The 24,604-nt window shown below is 48.5% G+C and overlaps 1 protein-coding gene across 2 annotated transcripts in view; it reads left to right on the top strand.

Moving 5' to 3' along the window:
- The window catches only part of LOC307111810 (xanthine dehydrogenase/oxidase), a 60,670-nt gene that overhangs the window by 17,496 nt on the left and 18,570 nt on the right, over window positions 1-24,604 (top strand). Inside the window, exons 7-24 of one of the 2 annotated variants that reach the window (XM_079791915.1) lie at window positions 880-948; window positions 1,246-1,332; window positions 2,376-2,517; window positions 4,683-4,775; window positions 5,279-5,430; window positions 6,654-6,747; window positions 7,993-8,102; window positions 10,203-10,387; window positions 12,271-12,445; window positions 13,852-13,935; window positions 15,361-15,530; window positions 17,626-17,749; window positions 19,659-19,778; window positions 20,341-20,437; window positions 21,351-21,475; window positions 22,221-22,354; window positions 22,759-22,846; window positions 24,151-24,237. In XM_079791915.1, the coding sequence (XP_079648041.1) occupies window positions 880-948; window positions 1,246-1,332; window positions 2,376-2,517; window positions 4,683-4,775; window positions 5,279-5,430; window positions 6,654-6,747; window positions 7,993-8,102; window positions 10,203-10,387; window positions 12,271-12,445; window positions 13,852-13,935; window positions 15,361-15,530; window positions 17,626-17,749; window positions 19,659-19,778; window positions 20,341-20,437; window positions 21,351-21,475; window positions 22,221-22,354; window positions 22,759-22,846; window positions 24,151-24,237 (2,136 nt within the window). Of the gene's footprint in view, window positions 1-879; window positions 949-1,242; window positions 1,333-2,375; window positions 2,518-4,682; window positions 4,776-5,278; window positions 5,431-6,653; window positions 6,748-7,992; window positions 8,103-10,202; window positions 10,388-12,270; window positions 12,446-13,851; window positions 13,936-15,360; window positions 15,531-17,625; window positions 17,750-19,658; window positions 19,779-20,340; window positions 20,438-21,350; window positions 21,476-22,220; window positions 22,355-22,758; window positions 22,847-24,150; window positions 24,238-24,604 lie in introns of both variants that reach the window. The other variant, XM_079791914.1, reaches the window with a different exon arrangement.

The following is a 24,604-nucleotide window of genomic DNA, read 5'->3' as shown; positions in this document are numbered from 1 at the left end:
ACACAAGATGGCCGCCCCCATGTGGTCAAAGATGGCTGCCCCCATGTGGACCCAAGATGTCTGCCACAAGATGGCCAGCAGGGGAGGGCAGTTGGGAGGGACCAGGCCTGCGAGGGAGGACAGTTGGGGGTGATCAGTCCAGCAGGGGAGGGCAGTTTGGGGTGATTGGGCCTGCAGGGGAGGGCAGTTCGGGGTGACCAGGCCTGTAGGAGAGGGCAGTTGGGAGGGACAAGGCCTGCAGGGGAGGTAAGTTGGGGGTGACTGGGCCAGCAGAAGAGGGCAGTTGGGGGCAATCGGGCTGGCAGGGGAGGGCAGTTAGGGGCAATCGGGCCAGCAGGGGAACAGTTAGGCATCAATCAGGCTGGCAGGTGAGTGGTTAGGGTGTGATCAGGTTGGTAGGCAGAAGTGGTTAGGGGCAATCAGGCAGGCAGGCAGGCAGGGGAGCAGTTGGGAGCCAGCAGTGCTGGATTGTGAGAGGGATCGCAGATTGGAGAGGGTGCAGGCTAGGCTGAGGGACACACCCCCTCCCTGCTTTGCATGAATTTCGTGCACCTGGCCTCTAGTGTTTTGATAAAATAGGAGGACCTATCTTTATGGAGAAATGTTCTTAACATTAAGTTTCCCTGCTGTTTCCAGGAGAGATCTTATTTGTTGATTCACAAGTTATTTAATCGACATTAACCAAGCAAGAGGAAGTAGGTAAAGCAGAGGTCTCACCTCTATGCAAAGGCAAATGGATGGGACAGGATATTTACTAATACCATTGATGCTGGAGTAGGTATCAGAACTGGATTTCACTGGAAATTAATAATGTACATTCTTCAGCTTCTGTGAAACTCTTTGCAAATATTTTTGTGTGAATGTTGGTCATCTCTGTAGGATGGTGGGTGCTGTGGAGGGAATGTGGACAACCCAAACTGCTGCATGAACCAGAAGAAAGACCACACAGTAAGTGGGCCCTTCTCTCCCTGGAAATCTGGGGGCCAGCTGCAGTTGAAAGGAGCCAGTGGTCTCGCTCCACACTGTTGGCAAGGGTGGCTGGAAGAGGAAACAGTTAAGCCCAGACTGAGAGGGTAGTGACTGTGTACATTAGCTCTGGGTCCTCTAGCAAGAACTTCTGGTTCCTGTATCCAGGAACTGCCTGGGGGTTGTGAGTGAGCTTGCTTGGAACAAGGGCTGCATTGGTGCTATGGGGCATTTTAATGGGGAGATACTGTACCACACATCTGTTCCCTTTCCCAGCAGGTCACTCCCTCTCCGTCTTTATTCAACCCAGAGGAGTTCATGCCCTTGGATCCTACCCAGGAGCCCATCTTCCCACCAGAGTTGCTGGTAGGTGATGCCCCAAGGAAAGGCCCATCGAGGCTCTGTGCCAGGAGCCCCTGGAGACCTGCTTTATTTCATACCCCCTGGGAATGTTGTCTTCTCCTTTGCCTTCCTTTCTCTGACACCCAGGGGACCCACATTTCTCTCCTTTTCACACGTGTCACTCTGAGGACAGCAAGTGGATCTCTCTGGCGCCCTGTGTATCCGAAGTGCTCCAGAAGTATCTGCTGGCTTCCTGGCTAAATCTAATGCATAAGCCCCCCAAGCAAATAGTCCATTTAATAAACAAACAAACAAAGCTGGATTCAAAGGACACACCAAAGGCCTGCAGCTCTGCTTTAAGGACTCCTCTCACACCCCCTTTCTTCCCTTGATGATTTAGTTCCTTCGCTCCAACATTTATGGCGGGGAAAGAATCAAGCCACCCTCAGAGCTTCTCAAGTGCAGATTTCTCAGGGGCTGTTGAGCACATGAGGACTCTCTGAGTTCAAGGGCAAGAGAGAAGGGCTGTGCAGCAGGCTGCCAACATATCCTCCTCTAGATTGTGCAACCTTGGGACCGTAAGTGTGATTTTGGGGTTTTCTTCCCCAGCATCACCCCTCCCTCATGCACTGGGACCAGCTCTGCATTGCATTCCCTTTGACAGCCCTTCCTTTGCTGCCCCATCTCCACCCATACCTTGTCCACTGCTCCTCCTGGAGACAGTGGGGACAGTCCAGGTTGCCTTGCGGCTAGTGACCTTTGGCAGGTCACATGACTTCCTCAGGTTTCTCCCTTACCTGTACAAGATGCGGCTCACAATGCCTCCTTCACCAAGTCTTCTGATGGCTCAGTGAGCTAATGTATGTAAGAGCTGCAACCTAGTTCCTGCCTCCATTCATGTAGTTTTTCTCCCTTCTCTTTGACAAGTATTTTCATTCTGAAGTCAGTAATAAACAAGTCCACAGAAGAGCTGATCCCACTGTGACCCTGAAGCAAGGGCCGTGGGAATGGCGGTGGGAATGGAGTAGGGAGAAGGAGATGGCTCATTGGAAAATGGCATTTTCCAGAGGCTGAAAGACGCGCCTCGGAAGCAGCTGCGTTTTGAAGGGGAGCGTGTGACCTGGATCCAGGCCTCCACCCTGAAGGAGCTATTGGACCTCAAGGCGCAGCACCCCGAGGCCAAGCTGGTGGTGGGGAACACGGAGATCGGTAAGGGCCTGGGGCAGCTCGGGGCCTGCCTGGGGGCCAGGGATCCACTGAGGAACCATGGGACCTTGAACTTACATAAAACTCCTGGCTTTGGAGACCTGTTCCCACCCCTTGTTGGCTGTGGGTCCTCAGAAAAACGACGTCTCCTCCCTTGCTCTCATTTTCCCGTTTCATGTGTGGGGTTAATATTAATAATGCCTCCTTCAAGAGTTGTCCTGAGTATTAACTGAGATCCTTGTTGACTGTTTTCTATAGACACTTACAAAGTGCCAGCTTTGTGCCAGGGACCCTGGGAGGGACTGGGTGCCAGGATGAACTGGACACAGTTCCTTCCCTCGCATGTCTCCCAGTCAGAGGCAGGAGGGAGTGATGTAGGTACACTGTCCAGGCTGGTGCCTGATGGATGCTAGGGGTTCCATACATGTAACTCTCTTCTCCACCCTTTTCTGTGGGTGCTGTGGTAAGGCAAAGGAGAGGAGATGTCCAAGGGTGATCGTTTATGTTGCCCATGACCATGGCTACCTGTCCTGGTGGTGCCTCTACCTGGGACTTGAGGCCCACAATATGAAAACAGGTCAGAAAGACTCGAGCTGTGCAGCTCTTGGTACTGGTGGGTGAAGGGACTGGAGCAGAGGTGCCCAAGGCTGTGCTCATCTCCATCCATTTCTAAGCCTGGCTTGGCCCATCTCTACTTTGCTGGTTCCCATGCCCAGAGAGGACAGAAGGAGAAGATTGTGGCACAGCTGAGGTCTGCCACAGAGGACCTCTGGTTTTGGGGAAACCTGACATACTTTTAAGCAACCAAATCCAGCCTGTGGGAGATTCATGGCTCTGCTTCTGGAAGGACCCTGGGTTCTGGTTGGTTCTGTGGCTATAGATAAGAGAGCTTGGCTCTGTTCTGTGCTGATGGAGCACAGAGCTGGCCATGCCCTGTGAGCACGTGTGTGGTACAGAGTCCCAGCCAGTTTTGTGACACCTGGGTGGCAGGGTGGCCTGGGAGATCTGCCTCAGGTGATGTGATCCTATGGCCCATATAGCCAGGATCCCGGGTAGCATGAGTTAAAGTGGAGAATGACTGGATGGAAGAATCTTCAAGATCCTTTGACATGTGACAGATTCCTTGCCATGAGCCATAAACATCCTGAACCAAGTCAGATTCTTAGAGAAAGGAATTCCCCAAATTTTATAAGCTTCAAGTTAGAAATAATTTTTTAAAAATATATTTTTATTGATTTCAGAGAGGAAAGGAGAGGGAGAAAGAAACAAACATCAATGATGAGAGAGAATCATTGATTGGCTGCCTCCTGCATGCCCCCCACTGGGGACTGAGCCCACAACCCGGGCATGTGCCCTTGGCTGGAATCAAACGTGGGACCCTTCAGTCCTCAGGCCGACGCTCTATCCACTGAGCCAAACCAGCTAGGGCTAGAAATAATTTTTTAAGATCACTCCATCAGCTCCACCTCCTCCTTCCTTATACAGACCCTACAGAGTAACCACCCACAGCTGGGGCAGGTGTTGGGGAAGCTGGGTGTACAGAGAAATTTAAGACTTTCTGTCTCCATCTGCGTTCTTTGTCCTGGGAGCTGGTATTCAGATGGGCCAGACTCCCCACAGCCTGGGCCTCCTTCAGAAATCCCAAACGGCACATGAGAGGGAGGACGTGGGACGATGCACAGTCATTTCCTTTTTACCTTTTCCCTCTATTGCCCCGTGGGCGAGGCTGGCAGAGGTGCTGTGTAACTGAGTCTGAGGAATGGGGCGAGTCTGTCCTTAGAGTTTCTACCTTGATTAGCAGATTTGAAGTTTTTCTCTCAGTCAATTTTCCTTTTTCTCTGAATGTTAAACTTTCGTGTCATTATTAGTTATATCCCAGCTCTAATTATAGCTCAAGTACTGAAATCTGCCCATGCTTAGCTGTGTAACTTAGCTGTTAACCTCCCTGTGCCTCCGATTCTTCATCTATAAACAGAGAAAATCACAGCATCTCCCAGGGTTGTTGTGAGGATTAAATGAGTTAAAATACGTAGTGCTTAGGAGAGTTACTGACATACTTTAATGTCCCGTGTTTTCTAATATTGCTCCTAAACACACACACACACACACACACACACACACACACACACACACACACCTTTAACTTCAGGCTTTCTGTTTCCCTCGAGGCATTGAGATGAAGTTTAAGAACAGGCTGTTTCCTGTGATCATCAGCCCAGCCTGGATTCCCGAGCTGAATTTAGTGGAGCGCGGCCCAGAAGGTAAGGGAGTTTCATCTGGGCCCCCAGAGGGGCTGGGATGCTGGGGATGGGTCCCCTTGGGGATGGGTGCACAGGGGAAAGGGAGGCATCAATGAGCAAGGGCTGTGAGATCTCCAATAGTATTCTCAATCCTGGCTTCACCTTAGACTCACTCATGGGGTCAGGGACCCGGTGTGGGCAGGCGTGCTTGGGTGCTTTAAAAAAATATATTCCAGGATTTTATCCTCAGAAACCCGATTTTATTGAGTTGAGAACCGCTGGTTTAGTGAAAGAGCAATCTCGTTGTAGGCCCATAGGCCTTGGGTTGAGTCTTGGATCTTTCATTAGCTGTGTGGTGTTGGGCGAGTCACTTAACCTCTCTGGGCCAACTTTTCTTCATCGGGATAATGATGTGAGTCCTGGTGCAGCCTCACTCAGGTTGCTGCGAAGCTTCAGAGACTCTGTGTCTGAAAGTGTTTTCTGCGCTGGGCAGGGGATCGCTTATTCTGAGCATGTGTTCCCAGGTATCTCCTTTGGAGCCGCTTGCCCTCTGGACTCTGTGGAAAAGACCCTGCAAGATGCTGTTGCCGAGCTTCCTGCCCACAAGACAGAGGTGTTCAGAGGCGTCCTGGAGCAGCTGCGCTGGTTTGCCGGGAAGCAGGTCAAGTCTGTGGCGGTGAGTCCCCGCCCAGGGGCCTCGAGGCCCAGGGGACAGGGCCTGTCATCACAGCAGGAGCCTCACACTTGAATGGGTAGAACTGCCTGAGTGTTTGTTAAAGATGCAGATTCCTGGGCCCTGCCTCCGAGATGCTGGCCTGGAAGGGCTGGGTGGAGCCTGCAGGTGCTGCTGATGCAGGTGGTCTGTGGGCCACTCCAGGTGACACTCACTTGGACTCAGTCTTCTCCCTGAGGTTGGAGAGATGGGGCCTCCTGCCCACCCCTCCCCCTTTCTGATTGGCCCAGGCTCTCAGCAGGTAGATGAGAGATAAGTTAGAGAAAAGCCAAACCAGGGCGGGGCACAGCCTTTCAGCACTGGGGTTAGAACCAGAAGTAGACGCCCTGAGAGGAGGGAGGGCTCCACCTGCTGGCTGTCACAGTCAGCCGTCCGACTAAACTCCAGATTCCCAGTTTGCAAGCGGCGTTTGCACACAGTGCCATTTGAGGCTCATAATTGTTGATGGTGTTGGGAGGAAAGCTAACCCTTCTTTCTATTTTTAAAAAATGGTTTTTAAAATTAAAAAAAAAATAAAGCAAAATAACCCATTCCATCTGCCACACCTTACCCCAAGCCCCGGCCACTTCTGGGTATAGATGAGGAGATATAAACAAGCAATCTCTACCGAGTCCTCAGCTCAGCTGGCATCTACTCCCAGGGAGGACTTGTTTTCATCCTGCAGCTGCTTTCTCCCTCATTTCCAGTAGTGAGCACGCTGGGTCTGGTTCTCCCAACATTCTTTGCCAAGTTGCCAGGAAGCTCAGATCCAGTTAGAACAAATCATTCATCCTTAAATCTTCCTCCTCTTTGTCCTTGAACTTTATCTTCTATTTCTGCTGTACTGACTCTCTATGGCCTCTGTGATAAGCCACCTTAACTCTTTCAGTAAAAGGTTGGGTGACATTAAGCACTTGAATTTCAAGGGGCTGACTCAGGTTAACTGAGTGAGGTGCACTGACTGCTACATTTCAGAGCTGGGCCCCAATCCCAAGAGGTCAGATCTCACGTTTCGCACGATGTTCAATGTTCTGATTGTGGAGCTCCGGGCTGTGTCTCCAGGGGCTGGAGGTCGGGTCTCCCTTCACAGATGACACCTGTCATCCTCCCGCCCTGCGTTTGGGAGCCAGCTGGGTGAGCACGGGTTTCCGGGCTGGGCTCTCACGCACACTCTCTGCTTGTCCTAGTCCATTGGAGGGAACATCATTACCGCCAGCCCCATCTCCGACCTCAACCCGGTGTTCATGGCCAGCGGGGCCAAGCTGACCATCGTGTCCAGAGGTGAGCTGCCTCGTGCAGGGGGTCCTGGGGGAGAAAAGTCTCACAAGATGGGTTACTTCCTGGAGAGACAGAGTCCAAGGTCCAATGACCCTGCTGGCCTACGGTTTGGATTCCTGGAAGCTACAAGGTCCAGCAGAGCTGGGCGACTTCTTTATTAAGAATTCACAGCGGGCTCTGTCCAGATGCCTTACCTAGTGGGATGCTGGAGCCAGAATGCACCAACTCAACATAGCGGATCGCTGGGTCATCAGCGTTTGTGAAACATGGCTGTTATTAAAAATTAATTTGTCATGAAAAATTAATTATATCAATGACAAAGGGAACGAATACTCAAAATTCACCACTTGCTAATTATTTTACTTCATTTTACTATTGTCTGTGCTGTTGAGGCTCTTCCATCTATCTGTCTGCAGTGGAGATGCTATGTAGTGGTGTGCTACTGTGCATCCTTCCTTGTCAGAGGGTCCCCAGCACTACCCCTGGGTTGATGACTTGCCAGGAGGACTTGCAGGCTCAGCATATAGTCATGCTCATGGCTACAGGAGAAGGAATCAGGGCAAAATCAGCACAGGGAAAGGCACATGGAGCAAAGTCCAGTGGAAATCTGACACAAGCTCCCAGGGCCTCCCAGCGGATCCCACAGGAGGCGCTTGACTCCCCCAGCAGCAAGGTCCCCATGAGAAGTGCAGGTGACCAGGGAACTCGTTAGGGGCTCAGCATCCAGAGATCTAACTGGGGGCTGGCCACACAGGTCTGCCTGGTACATATCAAAGCCCAGAGGCCCAGAAGGAAAACAGGTGTTCCGCATAAACCCTGTTATTTTTACAAACTGTGAGCCATTCTTATCAGGGAATGCTAAGAACCCTCTGGAGACCCACGTTCCCAGAGGACACCAATAGGCCACCTTGTAAACAGGCCTTTCAGAGGGCAGCAGGCCTGCTGACTCAACTCTGCCACGCTTTTTCTAACTCCACATCAATAATGTCATTCTGGTAGCTTGAAATGGGCTATGGTGGGAGTATTTATACCATAGACACTAGCAAACCAAGGCTACACCACCAACAGCTGATTGTTAACTATTCACCAGCGCACCATTGCTGAAGGGTTTCAGATGGAGGGCCTTGACCCCAGCTGAGCCATCCACTCCCTTTGGCTGTGGGCATCAGAGACCAGGATGCAGAAGCCCACTGGAGGGTTGCCCTGTGCTTTCTCACATCAGTCCCTCTTCATCTTGCCTCTGTACAGGCACCAGGAGAACGGTTCCGATGGACCACACCTTCTTCCCTGGCTACAGAAAGACTCTGCTAGGTCCAGAAGAGATACTGCTTTCCATTGAGATCCCCTATAGCAGGGAGGTAAGATGCTGGGCCCGAATCACTCCTACACCTACCAGGTTCTGGACAAGGAGAGCAGAGTTGGCCTCAAGACCAACCTTAGCATCTCTCAACTGTAACACTGATGCTCTTGTCTATGAACTTTGCCTTTGACCAGCCATATTCCTCTCTGGACAATAAGAAGTTTTAGGGTAGGGAGCATACCTCATGGACAGAAGCTAGATGTGTGATCCTGAGTCAATTTACCTTTCTGAGACCCAGTTTTCTCACCTGTACAATGGGCACGATGTCACCTACTGGGAAGGTGACTGTGAGGACTGAAAAATAATTGTGAAGGTTCCTGGCAGATGCCTGGGAGCTGGTGGAGATCATCAGCTGGTAACTAGCAACACAGTTTCAAGGACGCAACCTGCTGGCGTGTATTCCTCCTCAGGTCAGAGGAGACTCGATTTCGTCAGGTGAAGTGTGGGGCTTGTTTGCTAAGGGAAGAAGCTGCCTGTCAGTCAGACCTTCACATGCCAACCTTGGGCTTGACAAGGTGTTTACTCACTGACCTTGCTCTGGGTGGATGACGGTTCCAGCTTGTTCAGCAGATCAGGGCGCCTCTGGCCACCTCGCTCTTGTTCCTTGGGACCTGTGGTGGCTTCACCTGGCGTGACTCTCGCCTCTCTGAGCAGCACATTATTCCATGATGGGCCTTGTAGGAAGTGACCTGTGAGAGGCTGGGGAACCAGCCATAAGGGAACGTGTTAAGGGTTTTCCACAGCTAGTGCTTGAGTGTTACAAGGCAAGTTTCACCCTGGCTAATTTTAACCTCTTTAATGAAAATGCTAATTAAATTACAGCAATTACATCCCTGAGGTGGTTTCTTAATGGTGCTCTAGCTCCTCTTTATATAGAGCATTTTGAACAGTGATTCCCAGAGTTTTGTATTTCACAGATCAGAAAAAAAAAAGTTAAATTATGAGGCTGGGAAAGGAGGCAAGAACAGGCATAGAACTGCCCAGTTTTTATTTTGCCAGGCAAAGGACATAAAATATCTCTCCTTAAAGAAAGGACATGTTAACACCCAGGATTAGGAGGGATTTCTCAAGAAAGAACAATTGAGCCGACACTGACATTTCCTGGCAGCCCAGTGAAAACGTGACAGGGGACTGGCACAGCCCTGGACGTGAGCAGCTGGAACCTCTGTCCCAGGATCAAGTTCAAGGTCTGGGCTCATGGCCCCAGGGCCTGTCTGACACCAGGAAGTGGAACCAGCTTTAGCATCAGGAGGGGCCTCTATGGCTTCTTCAAACAAAAGCCTGTGGTCATTTCGGACCTCAGCAGTGGGTCTTTCTCCAACAGCCCTTTCCTTACACCTCCCCCTGGAAGGTGAATCAGAGTTTGTGCTGCCAGGGTGAGTTTGAACCTCAAGCAGAACCTGACACAGAGAGGGATGAATAGCACAGGGTCCTTACCTGGAAAGCAACTCATGCTTTCCTCCTGTCCCCAAGACAGAGGTGGCTTAGACCCAGGACATGGGTGATCAAAGCACAAAGGCAGCCACTGCCTCATAGTGTGGTTAGTTCTTTCGGCCAGAAAGCCAGATTTCTAAGCACTGCCCATAGGCTGGTGGGAGAGCCGGTTAGGGAGCCAGTGAGGAGGCTGCAAGCTGCAGGCTGTTTCAAACAGTCTTGGGCATTTCTCTGTATCTGCTTGAGAGGCAGTCCGGCCAACAGAGGTTTCAGCACAGCCCCTGAGAGGCCCTGTGCTCTGATACTGGGCACCAGTGTGGGGAGGGTTCTCGGTCCTGAGGGGTCTTGGAGGAGACTTGGTGAAAACACCCTTCCTTCTCCCCACTGTTGGGTTGAAAACACCCCGTTCTTCTTTGTTCCCCAACTTTGTTTCCTGACTAATAGGGAGAAACCCTGACCCTCCCAGATTTGGGGAATGCTATCTGGAACTTCTGAAAATGTGATGGGTAGGCCTCAATCATTGATCCCTGTCACCAGCTCCTTGCTGATGTGCAATGGTGTTGTCTCCTCACCTCACCTCACCTCCTACCCCGTGTTTCAGGCTCACCATTTGCAGTCCTTGCAAAACAGGGTGGGAAACTGGTCCCTTCCTGTTCTCTTTCAGGGCGAGTTTTTCTCAGCATTTAAGCAGGCCTCCCGGAGAGAAGATGACATAGCCAAGGTGACCTGCGGCATGAGAGTCCTATTCCAGCCAGGAACCACACAGGTGAAGGAGCTGGCCCTTTGCTATGGCGGAATGGCCGACAGAACCATCTCAGCCTTCAAGACCACTCGGAAGCAGCTGTCGAAGTAAGAGCTAACAGCAAAACAGCCCTGCTGCTGCCCTATGCTGCTGCTCCTCCTCCTGTACCTGCTAGCAGTATTACTATTGCTGCTTCTACTGCTATTAGCATGGTTACTACTACTGTGATTACTGCTATTACTAGTAGCATAATGACCAATAGTATTGCTGCTACTGTACTATTACTATTGCTGCTCCTGCTGCTACCATTGTTACTGCTATTACTAGTACTACACAGCTACAACTATTATTACTACTAGAGGCCCAGTGCTCAAAATTTGTGCATGGAGGGGGAGATTCCCTCAGCCCAGCCTGCACCCTCTCCAATCCGGGACACCTTGGAGGATGTCCGACTACTGACTGTCGATCCCTGGGATCAGGCCTAAATAGACAGTCAGACATCCCTCTCACAATCCTGGACCGCTGGCTCCTAATTGCTCACCTGCCTGCCTGCCTGGTTGCCCCTAACTGCACCCCCCCTGCTGGCCTGGTTGCCGCCAACTGCACCCCCCTCCCCCGCCAGCCTGGTCTCCCCTAACTGCCTCCCCCTGTCGGCCTGGTCACCTCTTACTGCCCCCCCCCATGCCGGCCTGGTTGCCCCCAGCTACCCCCCTCTGCTGGCCTGGTCACCCCCAACTGCCCCTCCTGCTGGCCTGGTCGCCCCACGCAGCCTGCTGTTCAGTCATTTGGTCATCCCACACTAACCCCCCTGCCGGCCTGGTCGCCCCATGCAGCCTGCTTGTTCAGTTGTTTGGTTGTCCCTCACTAACCTTTCTCTGGCCTGGTAATAGGCAGCCATCTTGTGAAGGTGTGAGGGTTAATTTGCATATTACCTCTTTATTATATAGGATTGTTGCTTCTAGTGCTGTTACTTCTAGTAGTGGTATCACTGCTGTTGCGGCTACTCCTTCTTCTACTACTATTATTACTATTAGTGCTTTTGCTATTGCTGTTACTACTACTGCTTCTTTTACTACTACTATATTACTTCTGTTTCTACTACTACTATTGCTATTGCTTCCATCAGTACTACTACTAGCACTGCATCTGCTAATACTAGTATTACTATTACCAGTATTGTTGCTGCCGCTACCGCTGGTATTGCTATTAATGCTATTACGTGTGGTATACTATTACTATGGCTACTACTATCACTATAGGTTCTATATGGGAGCAATTGAACCAAGCACTTCACTGGCACTATCCTATGTAATCCTTACCATACCTGTATGGATAGATAAATCTTTTTATTTTTTATTTTATTAAGGTATTATATGTGTACATATCTTACCATTGCCCTCCCCACACCCCACTCCCATATATGCCCCCACCCCCCAGAGTTTTGCATCCATTGGTTATGCTTATATGCATGCATACTAGTCCTTTGATTGATCTCTTATCTCCCCCACCTCTCCCTAACCTTCCCCTTGTAATTTGACAGTCTGTTTGATGCTTTACTGTCTCTGTATGGATAGATAAATCTTAATGTTGGAGTTTGGTTCCAATTCTTGGCTCCAACACTTACCAGATGGGTATAGAATAAGTCAACTACGCCTTCGTTTTCTCACTGGCAAAATGAGTATAAAATTTTTCCTACTATACATTTTAATTTAAATTAAAAATGATGTTTCATAAAAAACACTTAGGAGAGTGTAAGAACTTAATAGATGTAACTATTGTTTTTGTGGTCTTTTAAAATTGGATCTGTTTTTAAAGAGGAGAGAACTGAGACTCTAGGAGGCTAAGTAACTTGCCTAAAGTCATGAAACCATGAGTCTCTGAGTGTGATTTCGAACCGAGGTTCACATGACTCTGGGACCCTGTGCTCACCGCCTGCACAATGATTCGGGGGACGGGATGGGAGTGCTCTCCCACACTTGCTCTCTGGCAGTTTCTGGAACGAGAAGCTGCTGCAGGAGGTGTGTGCAGGCCTGGCGGAGGAGCTGCATCTGCCCCCTGACGCCCCGGGCGGCATGGTGGATTTCCGGCGCACACTCACCCTCAGCTTCTTCTTCAAGTTCTACCTGACGGTACTTCAGAAGCTGGGCAAAGAGCACCCGGAAGATGTGAGTGTGGGGCCTGGGCAAAGCATGGACTCTCTGCAGCACTTTTGTTGGGAATTTGGGTAGCTGGTGTGGGTGAGACAGTGCTGCGGACCAGGTGGTGAACTTGCTTCTTTCCTGTGGACATGAAAGGGCAGAGGAGCAAGGACCGGGGACATAGCCCAGGGAGCCACATGGAGATGGGATCCAGCTGGGTGGCTGAGAGGCAGAGCCCTGGGCTGGGAGTCAGGGGTATGGGTTCTTGTTCCATCTGTGTCATTATCTCACGTGGGAACTTACATATCTCACAACTCCAAGTCGCAGTTATAAAATCTGCAAAAGGGGGGCGGGTAGACCAGATGATCCTTTAGCCATACAGCTGAGACAACCATGGTTTTGTAGTTGGAATGGGAGCGCAGAGAATGATGAGAATGTGGAGCGTGGAAGGAGAATGCAAAGTGGGGCTTCTCCAGCCACTGCAAGGATGTGCATTCAGGAGAGGGTGCTGGCTGATGTGTGTCCAGCTCTCCGGATGGGTTCACCAACAAGCACTTATTTTGCACCTTTTAGACAGTAAGATTGCACTGGGCACCAGGGGGCAGCCGAGTGTGGAGAGAGCATGGTCAGTGAAGGCCAGTCTAGTGTGATAACTGCTGAGATGGAGGGGAGGCTCCACAGGTGTGGGGACAGCAGAGCAAAATTCCTCTTTTGAAAATCGTCATGAGGCAATGCTTTCAGATTATATAAGTAATAAAGACTTATTGTAGAAAAATACAGAGTTGTATAAAAAAATCACTCTCAAATCCCAGAGAAAACCACTGCTAATATTTTTGCTTCTTCCTTTGAACTTTCCCCTATATTTATCTGTCCATCTGTCTCATTCTGTTTGTCTGCTCCATCTCTCTCTCTCTCTGTCCTTCCTTCTATCCATCAATATAGCTATCATCTTAAAACCTTTTTTATCTGGATATATCATTTTCTAAATAAATTTGAGGTCATGCTGCATGCAGTTTTATTTCCCCCTTGAGTCCATTGAGATTATATTGTGAACATTTCCCATATCATTAAATATTTCCCACAGAATTGAGGAGGAAAAGGAAGACTTTTCCAGGAAGGCTGGGAGGAGGATAGCCAACAGAGAGCAGCATGCATAAATGCAGGGAGGACGGAAGCCGTTAGGTGTGTGGGCGGAAGTACGTGCCACTCATTACACAGCGGGCACGGTGGGGGCAGAGAGGCAGAGGCTGTGAGTGAATCCTGAGCTCCCAGAGCCCACGGTCAGATGTTGAGACAGATCCAGCCAGTATGAGAAGGAGTGTCAAATGAGGAGATGAGGGGAACAGTTGTTACTTTTACCAGTTGGGGGACAACCAAGGTTGGGGTCAATGATGGAAATAGTCAAGGTCACCTCTGTTATCTTGCCTCCACAGCAATGTGGCAAACTGGACCCCACCTTTGCCAGTGCCACCTTCCTCTTTCAGAAAGACCCTCCGGCCAACGTCCAGCTCTTCCAGGTGAGTGGAGACAGTGTGTGGCTAACATCAGGGGCCCTTGCAGAGTTCATCAAATGACTTACTTGAATTGCATGTAGGTGCTGAAAGCTCCGTACTGTTGTGCATAAGTATCCAGGGAAGAAAATGGGAACTATGTTAATGTCAGTGAAGCTATTTCCCCCTTTACTCACCTAAATTTTTCTTCTGGGATTACTTTCATCTTCACCTGCTCCTTAAAGAGAAATTTCCCTCCCATTTTATCTTTTCTGGCTCCTCTGTGGGACTAATATGCAGAGTCAGGAGTTCTCTGGATCATGTAAGCAAACAAAACAGAACAACAACAAAACCAACATTCTACCAGCAGAATCTTTTTGAGAGGTACTAGGTAAAGGGTCATTTTTTCTAGAAACATTTTGGATTCTGTGGGCCATATAGTCTGTGTTGCAACTCCTCAGCTCTGTCATTGTGGCACAGCCAGAGGCAATACATAGATGAATGTGTAGTGTTCCAATAAAACTTTAATTATAAAAACAGACAGTGGGTCAGATTTGGCCCACGGGCCACAGTTCATCAGCCCCTGCACTAGAATGCAGTGGCTCAGTGCGTGAACTCTGGGGCCCAGCTGCCTGGACTGGAATCCAACTCTGCCATTTCATCACCGTTGAAGCTTAGACAAGATCCTCAATTCCTCTGTGTCTTTGGGCAAGATAATTACTCCCACGATCTGGATAATGATGGTACAGCTTTCATGGGATAGTTTTGAGGATTGAATGTATCCGTAAAAGTAAATAGCTTAGGTAGTTCCTGGCATATAGTAAACATTCAATAAATATTGTCCATTACCAGTTTTACTTAAAACATAAAACAGAATTTTATTATGAAATGAACACATGTTAGAACACTTTGAAAAATACAGAAAAGACTAAAGAAGAAAATAAAATTCACCCCAAATCTTACCTCTAAGAGAAAAATCATTATTATATTTTTGTATACTTACCATTTTTATGTATATATGGACATGTATATGCTATATTGATAACACGTGCTCTTTTTTTACTATGAAATTCAAATCATTTTTACATATACACATATACAATGCTTTATGCCCTGTTATACTTAACATGCGCTTCCTTCCTTCTAATGAAAATTCTTCAAAAGTATGTTTTCACATTTGCATACTATTCATTGTACCCAATCCCCAGTGAATGGACACTTAGGTTCCTCTCTTGTTTTTTTCCAGTCCTGTGTGGGGTGAGCCTGTGACCACCTTTCCGACGACTTAGCATGTGCCTTTCTGTTTCCTTCGCCTGCTCCCCTCCTGCCCCTCCATTCTCACTCCTTAGGGTTGCTTTGCCACCTGGCCTGAGACCCCCTATGGTTTCCCTGGGCCTGTGGGAGAAGAGTGTCCCCCCCAGCTCAGCCTGACTGGTGGCCATGTCATTCCAGGAGGTGCCCAAGGGTCAGTCTGAGGAGGACATGGTGGGCCGGCCTCTGCCCCACCTGGCCTCGGCCATGCAGGCCTCCGGGGAAGCCATGTACTGTGACGACATCCCTCGCTACGAGAATGAGCTGACCCTCCGGCTGGTCACCAGCACCCAGGCGCACGCCAAGATCAAGTGAGTGTAGTAAATACACTTGGAGAGGAGGGCGCTGGCAGCACCCTGCCAGGCACTGGAGAGGTTCCCTTGTCAGTCCAGAGGGGAAGATGGGGATCATCTTAAAACTACAGCCTGGAGAGGAGCCGGAGAGGTTAGGGGCTTGGGGATGCCAGGAGGGTAAAGGGTGGACTTGCAGAGGTAAGCAGGGGCCAGATCAGCAAAGCCTTGGATTTGCTGGGCAGAGAGATTACACTTGAGCCAAATAGCAATGAGGAGCTGCTGGAAGGCCCTTAACAGGATCAGGTTAGATCTGCACTTTGGGGTTGGGCTAAACTTCCATGGAAAATTAGAGAAGAACTTGAGTCCGCACTAACACGGCCTTAGGGTGAGGGACCTGGGATTGGATGCCTGCTCTGGTGCTTGAAACCGTCACCTTGGCCTGTGTGCCTAAGCTCTTCGTTCCCCCATATGTACTAGTATGTAATAGGATGCTTTTGTGAAGGTTAGTGATAGTGTCCACAAAGGACCTAGCAGAAAATAGTCACTTGTAGCTGCTTGTGGAACTTCGAGAGCCTGAACGGCAAGAATGCCACCTCTATGTTAATAATAATTAATTAATTAATAATAGTAATGATTATAACAAACCCCTTAACATTTATATAGAACTTAATTACCACATTTCGGTGTAAAGCATTTTACATATATTGGCTTCTTTATTCCTCACAATAATCCTATAGGCAGGTCCCATTATTCTCTCCATGTTCCAGATGAGGAAACGGAGGCACAGCCAGGGTAACTGACTTGCCCAGGTCACACGGTTGCTAAGTGGCAGAGCCAGAGTTTGAAGCCAGGCAGCATTAGCAACTGGGCTGTCCTGCCTCTGGGTGGGTGTTCAGGCTGGAGCCTGGAACTTCATTTCCTGGTGAGCCCTAGAGACACATCCCGCTGAAGAGTGACCCTCCTTGGGTCTTACCATAGCATGGATGTGGGATCGGGTCTCCTTGTCATTGGTCTTTCCTCTGCTGACACTCTTAGCCTGGAGAAAGATCCCAGAAATGGGAAACTCTTCCAGGTCCCTGAAAAAAAAAAGTTTGTTTAAGATGATATGGTTGCCAGCCATGGGGTAAATTCATTTGCCTTTGCCCTTGTCTTGAGCCCATACTGAGAGTACCATGACCTGCACCGTCTCCATTCAAAACAGCTTTGCTCTGTTCCAGCCATGTCTGAATGGATGTGGGAGGGCGAGGTGGGGGACTCTGTGGTAACTGCAGTGATGGGGGAGTGTGGTAGAGCTTAAGTGGACCTGATGTTGGCGCTCTTCACAACTCAACCCCAGTCCTAATCTCGCTACACTGCTCTCTGGCTGGGTGGTTTTGGACAAGCTCTTTAACTGTCCTGAGCCTGAGTTTCCCCAAATGTAAAGTGGGACAATGACAGTGACTTTCTGGGGCTCTGGTGAGGATTAACTATTTGAAAGGTGGTTGGTACAGAGCAGTTCCCATACCTTTCTCTGAGGTGCCTCTGCTCTATGTCCCCATGGGGTCATGGGCCAGAGTGAGCGGGACACAGTTCAGATTGTTATATCTGATGGACTCTTCACGCGTTTTCCCTTGGAAGCCTGAATTGTCTAATTATAACCGGGGTGCCCTACCATTCCGGGATAGCTCTGTGAATGTGGGGAGAGAAATTTGTCTATGTGACGATGCTCATATCCATTGGATGAGTACAGCAAGGGCCCTAGCATGCTCATTCTGGATGGATATTAGCGGTGAGGTGGGTTTTAGTCAGCATTTAGATTGCTGTTCACTATGATTTGGTTCCCTTGTACTTGGACATTGGAACAGGGCATAGTGATAAGTCCATGAGGGCAGGACTGTCCTATTCATCTTATCTTCCCAGCAGTATTCAGCATAGCAGCCTTCACATAAGTAAGCATTTAATCAACACTTGCCTAATAAAATAGGACAGGATAGAATAGAATAGAATAGAATAGACTAGCATGTGGAGAAGGGAGAAGTTAGAGTGGAGGAAAACCATCAAAATGAGGACAGTTGGATGGCGGGTCTCCCACTTTGGTTTTCCTGCTGGCCCCTCATGCTACTCATTTTTGCAGGTCCATAGATATTTCAGAAGCTCAGAAGGTGCCGGGGTTTGTTTGCTTTATCTCTGCTGATGATATTCCTGGGAGTAACAAAACTGGAATTGGTAATGATGAAACAGTCTTTGCGAAAGATAAGGTATGGCTTGCATTTTTAAGATATAAAGTTAGTGAAATGAGTATTTAAGTTTTAATTTGTGCACATTCCTCCAAATCCCTCATATTGAAAAGACTAGACATTTGCACATCTTGGCATCATCCCATTGACCAATATTCAGGACAATCAGTAAAGGGAGAGAATATGCTTGGTAGCACTTTTTATTTCCATTTAATGTTTATTTGTTTATTTAATTGATGGCTGCTGTTTGTACATAGTAGAATGACTCCATGCCAACATGACATTAAAAAAAAGGCTGGTGATTGTATTTGGACTAGCAATCAGGTTCTTAAGGGTACGATATTGAGTTCCTTCACTAAAAGAAAGTAAAAATACATTAAATAAACTAACCAGATAGAAATCACAATACCACCATTATGTGTGTACTGATAATTCACTTATATGAAAGTCTATATATTGATTCCAACTATATACGGAGTCCTGCCAAAAACACACGTTTCCAAACATTTAAGACAGCTGCTACAAAATCCATATACTTACAGAGTATTTCTCAAGCAGTCACTTTATAATTCCAAATGTTGCAAATTAGAAGTGGATTGGTCTTGCTAAAGGGCACATTCACCTTATTTTTGCTGTAAAAGTGAAGAAGCAAAAGAAAAACTGTAGACCCAAGGCACCAGGACTCCAGAGGGAGAGCTTTTGAAAAACCAATTGCTTTACAAACTCCCAGAACCCCAGGAGCACAGCCAGCATTATGGTTAGTGAGAACCATTCAGGTTCAACAGCCATTGCACTAACCAAGTGGTCAGCAAACCCATTAGTCAACAGAGCCAAATATCAACAGTACAACGATGGAAATTTCTTTTGAGAGCCAACTTTTTTAAACTTAAACGTCTTCTAACGCCACTTCTTCAAAATAGACTCGCCCAGGCCATGGTATTTTGTGGAAGAGCCACACTCAAGGGGCCAAAGAGCCACATGTGGCTCGTGAGCTGCAGTTTGCCGACCACGGCACTAACCAATTAAGTCAATAACTGAACAGTGTCCTCAAGAAACAATGATCAGAGACAGGCATACTAAATATTGGTTCCTATTGTCAGAAACCTCATTGTCCAAAGAGATGAATTGGACAAATTTTTTGTTTGTTGTTTATTTTGGGGGGCATGCTGAAAGAAAATTCTCTCTGAAGGAGATTCATTAATCTTTTATAGAAACTGAACTATTAATTAAAGATAATAATTATTTTATAAATATAACAAAAAACTAGTTTATGAGTCATCAAGTTTAAGAACTAGCATTTGGAAACTACTGCTTCTGGGCATCTAGGTAAATTTAAGACATGATGGCTGCCTTTGAGGATTTGTTGGTATAAATCTGGCAAACAGAAGATGAAAGAGAGTGGGTGGTGGAAGGAAAATAAAACTGGGAGTCAGGGCCTAAGATTTAATCATGGGCTGGTAACAAGCCAATTGTGATCTTGCTGTCTGGGTCTCCATGTCTTTGTATGAAGAACAAGGGGGTTGTAGTAGATCCAAGTTGACAGATACAGGTCATGCTACCATACCGCCCTTTCTGCTACTCAAGGCAGACATCACTGATCAATTACCACATTCTACCCTGGGCAGCTTCTCAACAGGCTGTCAGTACTAAATCATCAGAATTGGCCCTTGAGATGAAGTAAATTTGCCACTCTAATACTAGTCATCTCCAAGTTCCATTCTACTCCCACAGATTCTAAACACTTATGAAGGAGCACACAACCCAAATAATAGAATAAGGACATGAAAAGGCCCCAGCGCATTCCTACGATGTGCCTTAATAGGAAATTGTGGGGACGGGGGACTTGCTTTTTGCCCTTTTGAACAATTCAAAATAATTGGCTTTTTGAGGAGTTTTGTGGTGTCCTTCAATAGTCTGGCTCTACTCCTAGGTGACTTGCATTGGGCACATCATTGGCGCCGTGGTCACGGACACCCCAGAGCACGCACAGAGAGCAGCTCAAGGAGTGAAAATCACCTATGAAGAACTTCCAGCCATTATCTCCATTGAGGTAATGAGAATGGACTGCCTGTGAGAGGGCTGAGCTCCCTGTCTCTGGGAGCACACTGTTTAGGATCCTCTAGTGGAGATTCGAGCAGCAGGTGGGATTTGACTAGATAGGTTTTTTAATCTCTTCTGGCCCTGGGATTGAGTGGTCCTGTGAAACCTTCCCCATCGTGATCCTAGACTCAGTCCACTAACAGCCACACGGAAGTCCCTCCTACCTAATTTCAGCTCCATTTGGGTCCTTGAGGGATTCTTTGCTTTTCCTCAAGATCTAAGGTAGTCCACCTCTGTCTGAGGAACGGTTTGACAGTCTGATCAATGTTTCTCTGTCTCTGGATCTGTTTTTGTTCATCAGTTTATGTTGTTCATTATATTCCACAAATGAGTGAGATCATGTGATATTTATCTTTCTCTGCCATGAGCTTACTTTAAATCTGTATGAGAAGATTGCAGAGATGCCTATGTGAGAAGAGAGGGCAACCATTCTGGGAGCTTCTCTTCCGCACTCAGAAACCACCTTCCTCCTTTTGAAAGTCAAGTTGCTGAAGCTTCTTGTTGATCCTCAGGATGCAATAAAAAACAACTCCTTTTGGGGGCCGGAGCTGAAGATCGAGAAAGGAAATCTCAAGAAGGGGTTTTCGGAAGCAGACAACGTTGTTTCAGGTACAGCTGCACGTGCAGCAGTGGGGTTGGGCCGGCCCTGGCTTGTGAATGAAATTCAAGAGCTGTATCTTGAGTCCTGGGGCAGGGGAGTGATTTCCTATCATTTCCGAACAGAAGAGTTCCTCTGGTGTTTGTAAGGAAATAGTAGACAGTTGGCTGGGAAAGATCTTCAGTCATCTCCACTCTCCTGACTGTGGACGGGAGACACCTGAATGATCTAGAGAGAGATTAGTGTGGTGGATTTGGTGGATTAGTGTGGTGGATTTGTCTGGGGAAGATAACAGCCTCAGATGCCTGGTCAGCCTCGGATCTGCCAGGCCTTTAGCCACATGGACTCCTGGCCCTCCCCTTTCCCCTGCAAAGGCCTTTCTCACCCATCTTCAGCTAGCGGGTCCCCTGCCACCCTCCTTCTCCTCCACCATCCACACTGTGAAATCAGGTGCATAGCTCTAACCCCAGGGTAAAGCTGCTGAGCAGACAGGCCCCTTTTGGAATTTTCTATGTTTCTATTGTGCATCGCTAAGTCACTTGGTAAGTTAGCTCACTAACTGGCCTGATAGCTTTCGTTCTGGAAGGTATTTTTAGCTTGTCAATTACCTCTATTGATTCTTTCTTTATCTTTCCCAACATTTTACAGTAATAGTTTGAATGTCTCCGATTTCCACTGGCTGCAGCATGAAGAGAGCTTCATGCCTGATGCATTTCAGTGTCATTTTGGTTTCTTTGTTGAGGTGGGGGTTCAGCTCCCAGATTGCTAAGACTGAGACTCTTTTCACACCAGTTGGGGAACCTAGAGGTTACCTGCGAGCACTTGGTTCTTGCCTTGGGCACTTGGCAAGTACACACTCTTCTTAAGCAAACGTGTCCCCTCTGCAGCAGCAGGCTCACTGTGCGGGTCTTGTTGCTTCCCCAGGTGAGTTGTACATTGGTGGCCAAGAGCACTTCTACCTGGAGACTCACTGCACCATCGCTGTCCCAAAAGGCGAGGCAGGGGAGATGGAGCTCTTTGTGTCCACACAGAACACCATGAAGACCCAGGTAGGTGTCCTGTGGGTCAGCTCAGGGGCCTGGCGAGGACACCAGGGAGCTCCTGGCATTGTGGGAAATGGGAAGAGGGAGACCTGGGTTGGTCCAGAAGGGAATTAGAGGGTAGTGTTCCTGGATAAGACCCTATCACCAACAAGCTGGTGTCACTGAGCTTGTTACAAAATCATTCTCTTCTATAAAATAGGGCCTGGTAGGGTTGGATTAGATGGGTCTTAATAGTTGGATAGAGCCTAGTGTTAGCTATTGTGATTCCAGTGCTATATGGCCTTGGTCACATCTTATGTGGTCTAAGCTTCCTTGCGTGTAGAATGAAACGGTTGGGTAAGTGATAGCTACAGGAACCACTAAATTATCTGCAGCAGCTTGAACAGTCCTCATTTCTCTACTGCCTATTATGTGACAGCAGATGCCAGCGTTTTTGGCAGCCGGTTCTACCCTCATGACTCACCAGTTCCTGGCTCAGTGGAATGAGTTTTGCTCTGAAAGTAGCTGTGACTAGCTGCTTGCCTCTCTGGTTACAAGCAAGTGTCTGAATTCAGTCTCCAGTGACTCATTAGTGTTGGACCCCAGTACCACTACCCAAGGGTCAGCACTGGGAGGAGGGTGGACTCTCGAATCTGGGAATTTCAGATTCACAGCAGTAATTAGGCCTCTTCTTATCAGGCAGGCTCTGGGTCAAGGCTGAAGTAAGTCCAGACGATGTGTTCAGAGCAAGTGTGTTTTCTTTTGCCCACAGAGCTTTGTTGCAAACATGTTGGGGGTTCCAGCAAACCGGATTGTGGTCCGAGTGAAGAGAATGGGAGGAGGCTTTGGAGGGAAGGAGACCCGAAGCACCCTGGTGTCCACGGCAGTGGCCCTGGCTGCATACAAGTGAGTCCTCCCCATGGGCTCTGGGAAGAAGAAGGCTGCCTCTGCCATGAAGGCTTCCTGGATTTCCCTCTTTAGGAAGTAGATTCTCTTTACTTTGCTGTTTTTAGAACTTTGGGGCAGAGGGGTGAAGATAACATCAAGTGATTCTTTTTGTTCTGGTGCCTGTGTCCTTATCTCTCCACCTCGATGTGAGGGTGTGAGGTCCCTGAGGGCAAGGATACAGCTCACATCCTACCTTTCCCACCTTGTTGGACCCAGTGTCTAGACAGCAAAGCAGCCCGGCCCAAGTGTGCTGAGTGTGCCAGGTGGAAAACGAAGACTTCCCGCTGTTTTCACCCCCGAGACTCACAGGGCTAGACTGTTGCGGGGACCCCAGTTTTCTTACCCTCCGGTGTCTCCTTTAGGACCGGCCGCCCTGTACGCTGCATGCTGGATCGCGATGAGGACATGCTGATCACAGGCGGCAGACATCCCTTCCTGGCCAGATACAAGGTTCCAGATGCTGGGGGCTGTGCCAGGGCGGGCAGTGCCATCTCCTTAGGATGGACTCTCACTTTTCTTAGGACTATCTGTAAAAGTTCCAAGGAGAAATAGCCGCAGGAGACATTCATCTTGGTCAACATAGAGGAGTGATGCTGTGGACGCTGGCAGGCCTCCTCCTGTAGGCCTCCTCCTGTCACAGGGTGGTGTCACAGCTTTTGTGAATTCAGTTTTTGTCCACTCAGGTTCAGAAACATGATTGGTCAGCAGACCTGGGGGAATCCTTCCTGCAGGATGGCCTAGTGTTAACGCATTCACAGCTGGTTGTGGAAACCAGAATGACTATTTAATATTTCACAACGAGAAACAGAACTTCCCAGGGCCTGGACAGGCACAAGTTGTTAGAGGCACACGTTAAGGGAGAAGGTGTTCCAAGGTTGAGCCCTGGGTCCGTCCCTGGGGAGATGTTAGTTCCTTTCTTCTGGTTCTGGTGATGTCTTATGTTCCCCTGCCAGATCACGTGTGGCTGGGCATTGCCCAATTTCCCTGTAAGACAGGCCTTTTCTGGGCTCCCGTGGGCGACCAGTTACTGTTCTCACCCTGCATCCTGTCCCCTTGCACACCAGTACCACCTTTCAGGTTCCAGCCTAGCTCTGTGAACCTGGGCATCTTCTCTCTCCACGAGCTGGCTTTGAACACCCGCACTTTGAACTCTTCTCATTGTTTCATGATTGAACTTCCCCAAAGGGATTATATTTCTCTTAATTCTTGTGGGCTTAAAGAAAGTAACTTGGTCTTTGGGGGTCCCAGTTTCTTCACTTATCAAATGACCCTTAAGAGTTTGTTTCGACGATTGCGTAAGGTGAGGGGTGTCAGAGCACGCTGAAGCTCTTGTAAAGTGCAGCTTTTATTGTTTGTTGGTCAAAAGCTATGAGGAGAGACTCCAGTCACTTTCCCAGTTTCTTTCCCAGCCCTCCCTGCCTGCCCTGTCATTACCAACACTATATTTTCTATATTTTTCCAGGTAGCAAAAGTGGGAGGGAAGAGGTAGAGATAGACAGGGGTAGAACCAGAAGCCAGGAGCAGGTAGAAAGGAGGAGGAGTATAGGGAGAAGGTGTTCCAAGGTTGAGCCCTGGGTCCGTCCCTGGGGAGATGTTAGTTCCTTTCTTCTGGTTCTGGTGATGTCTTATGTTCCCCTTTCTTCATGGTGTGATGTCTTGCTCTTTCTGTTTCCTCCAGGAAGCGTGGGTGGGAGGGGAGAGGTAGAGATAGACGAGCAAGGGGACTGTTGGGAAACCACTCTCTTTCTTGTCAGGTTGGCTTCATGAAGACAGGGAAGATTGTGGCCCTGGAGGTGGAGCACTACAGCAATGCTGGGAACTCCCTGGATCTCTCCCAGAGTGTAAGTAGGGCCTCTTCCTGCACTTCGAGGTGACTGGGAGGTTAAGGGCGTGCCCCCCCCCCCAACCTATTCATACAGCCAGGTACACACCTCCTTCATTCTTGCCTGTTATGTTGTAAAGCTTCCCAACTGGTCCCTGACTTCAGATTCTCCATCCTTGGTTCATTTCTAAAGCACAGAGATGATCATCTTTCTTCTCTGATTGGAACTCATCCTTCTTGTGCAAGATATTCTAATAAGCAAGCAAAGTTAGTTACAAAACTTCATATATAATATGGTGACATTGTGTGTGTGTACATGTATGTCTAGTGATATGCATGGAAAAGTCTGAAAGAAGACACACCAAACAGTGATTGGATGGGTTAAG

Source organism: Cnephaeus nilssonii, assembly GCF_951640355.1.
Source record: "Cnephaeus nilssonii genome assembly, chromosome: 15".
In the NCBI taxonomy this organism is placed as follows: domain Eukaryota; kingdom Metazoa; phylum Chordata; class Mammalia; order Chiroptera; family Vespertilionidae; genus Cnephaeus; species Cnephaeus nilssonii.
The sequence above is the reverse complement of the archived record's forward strand: the minus strand, read 5'-3'. Positions and strand labels throughout refer to the sequence as shown.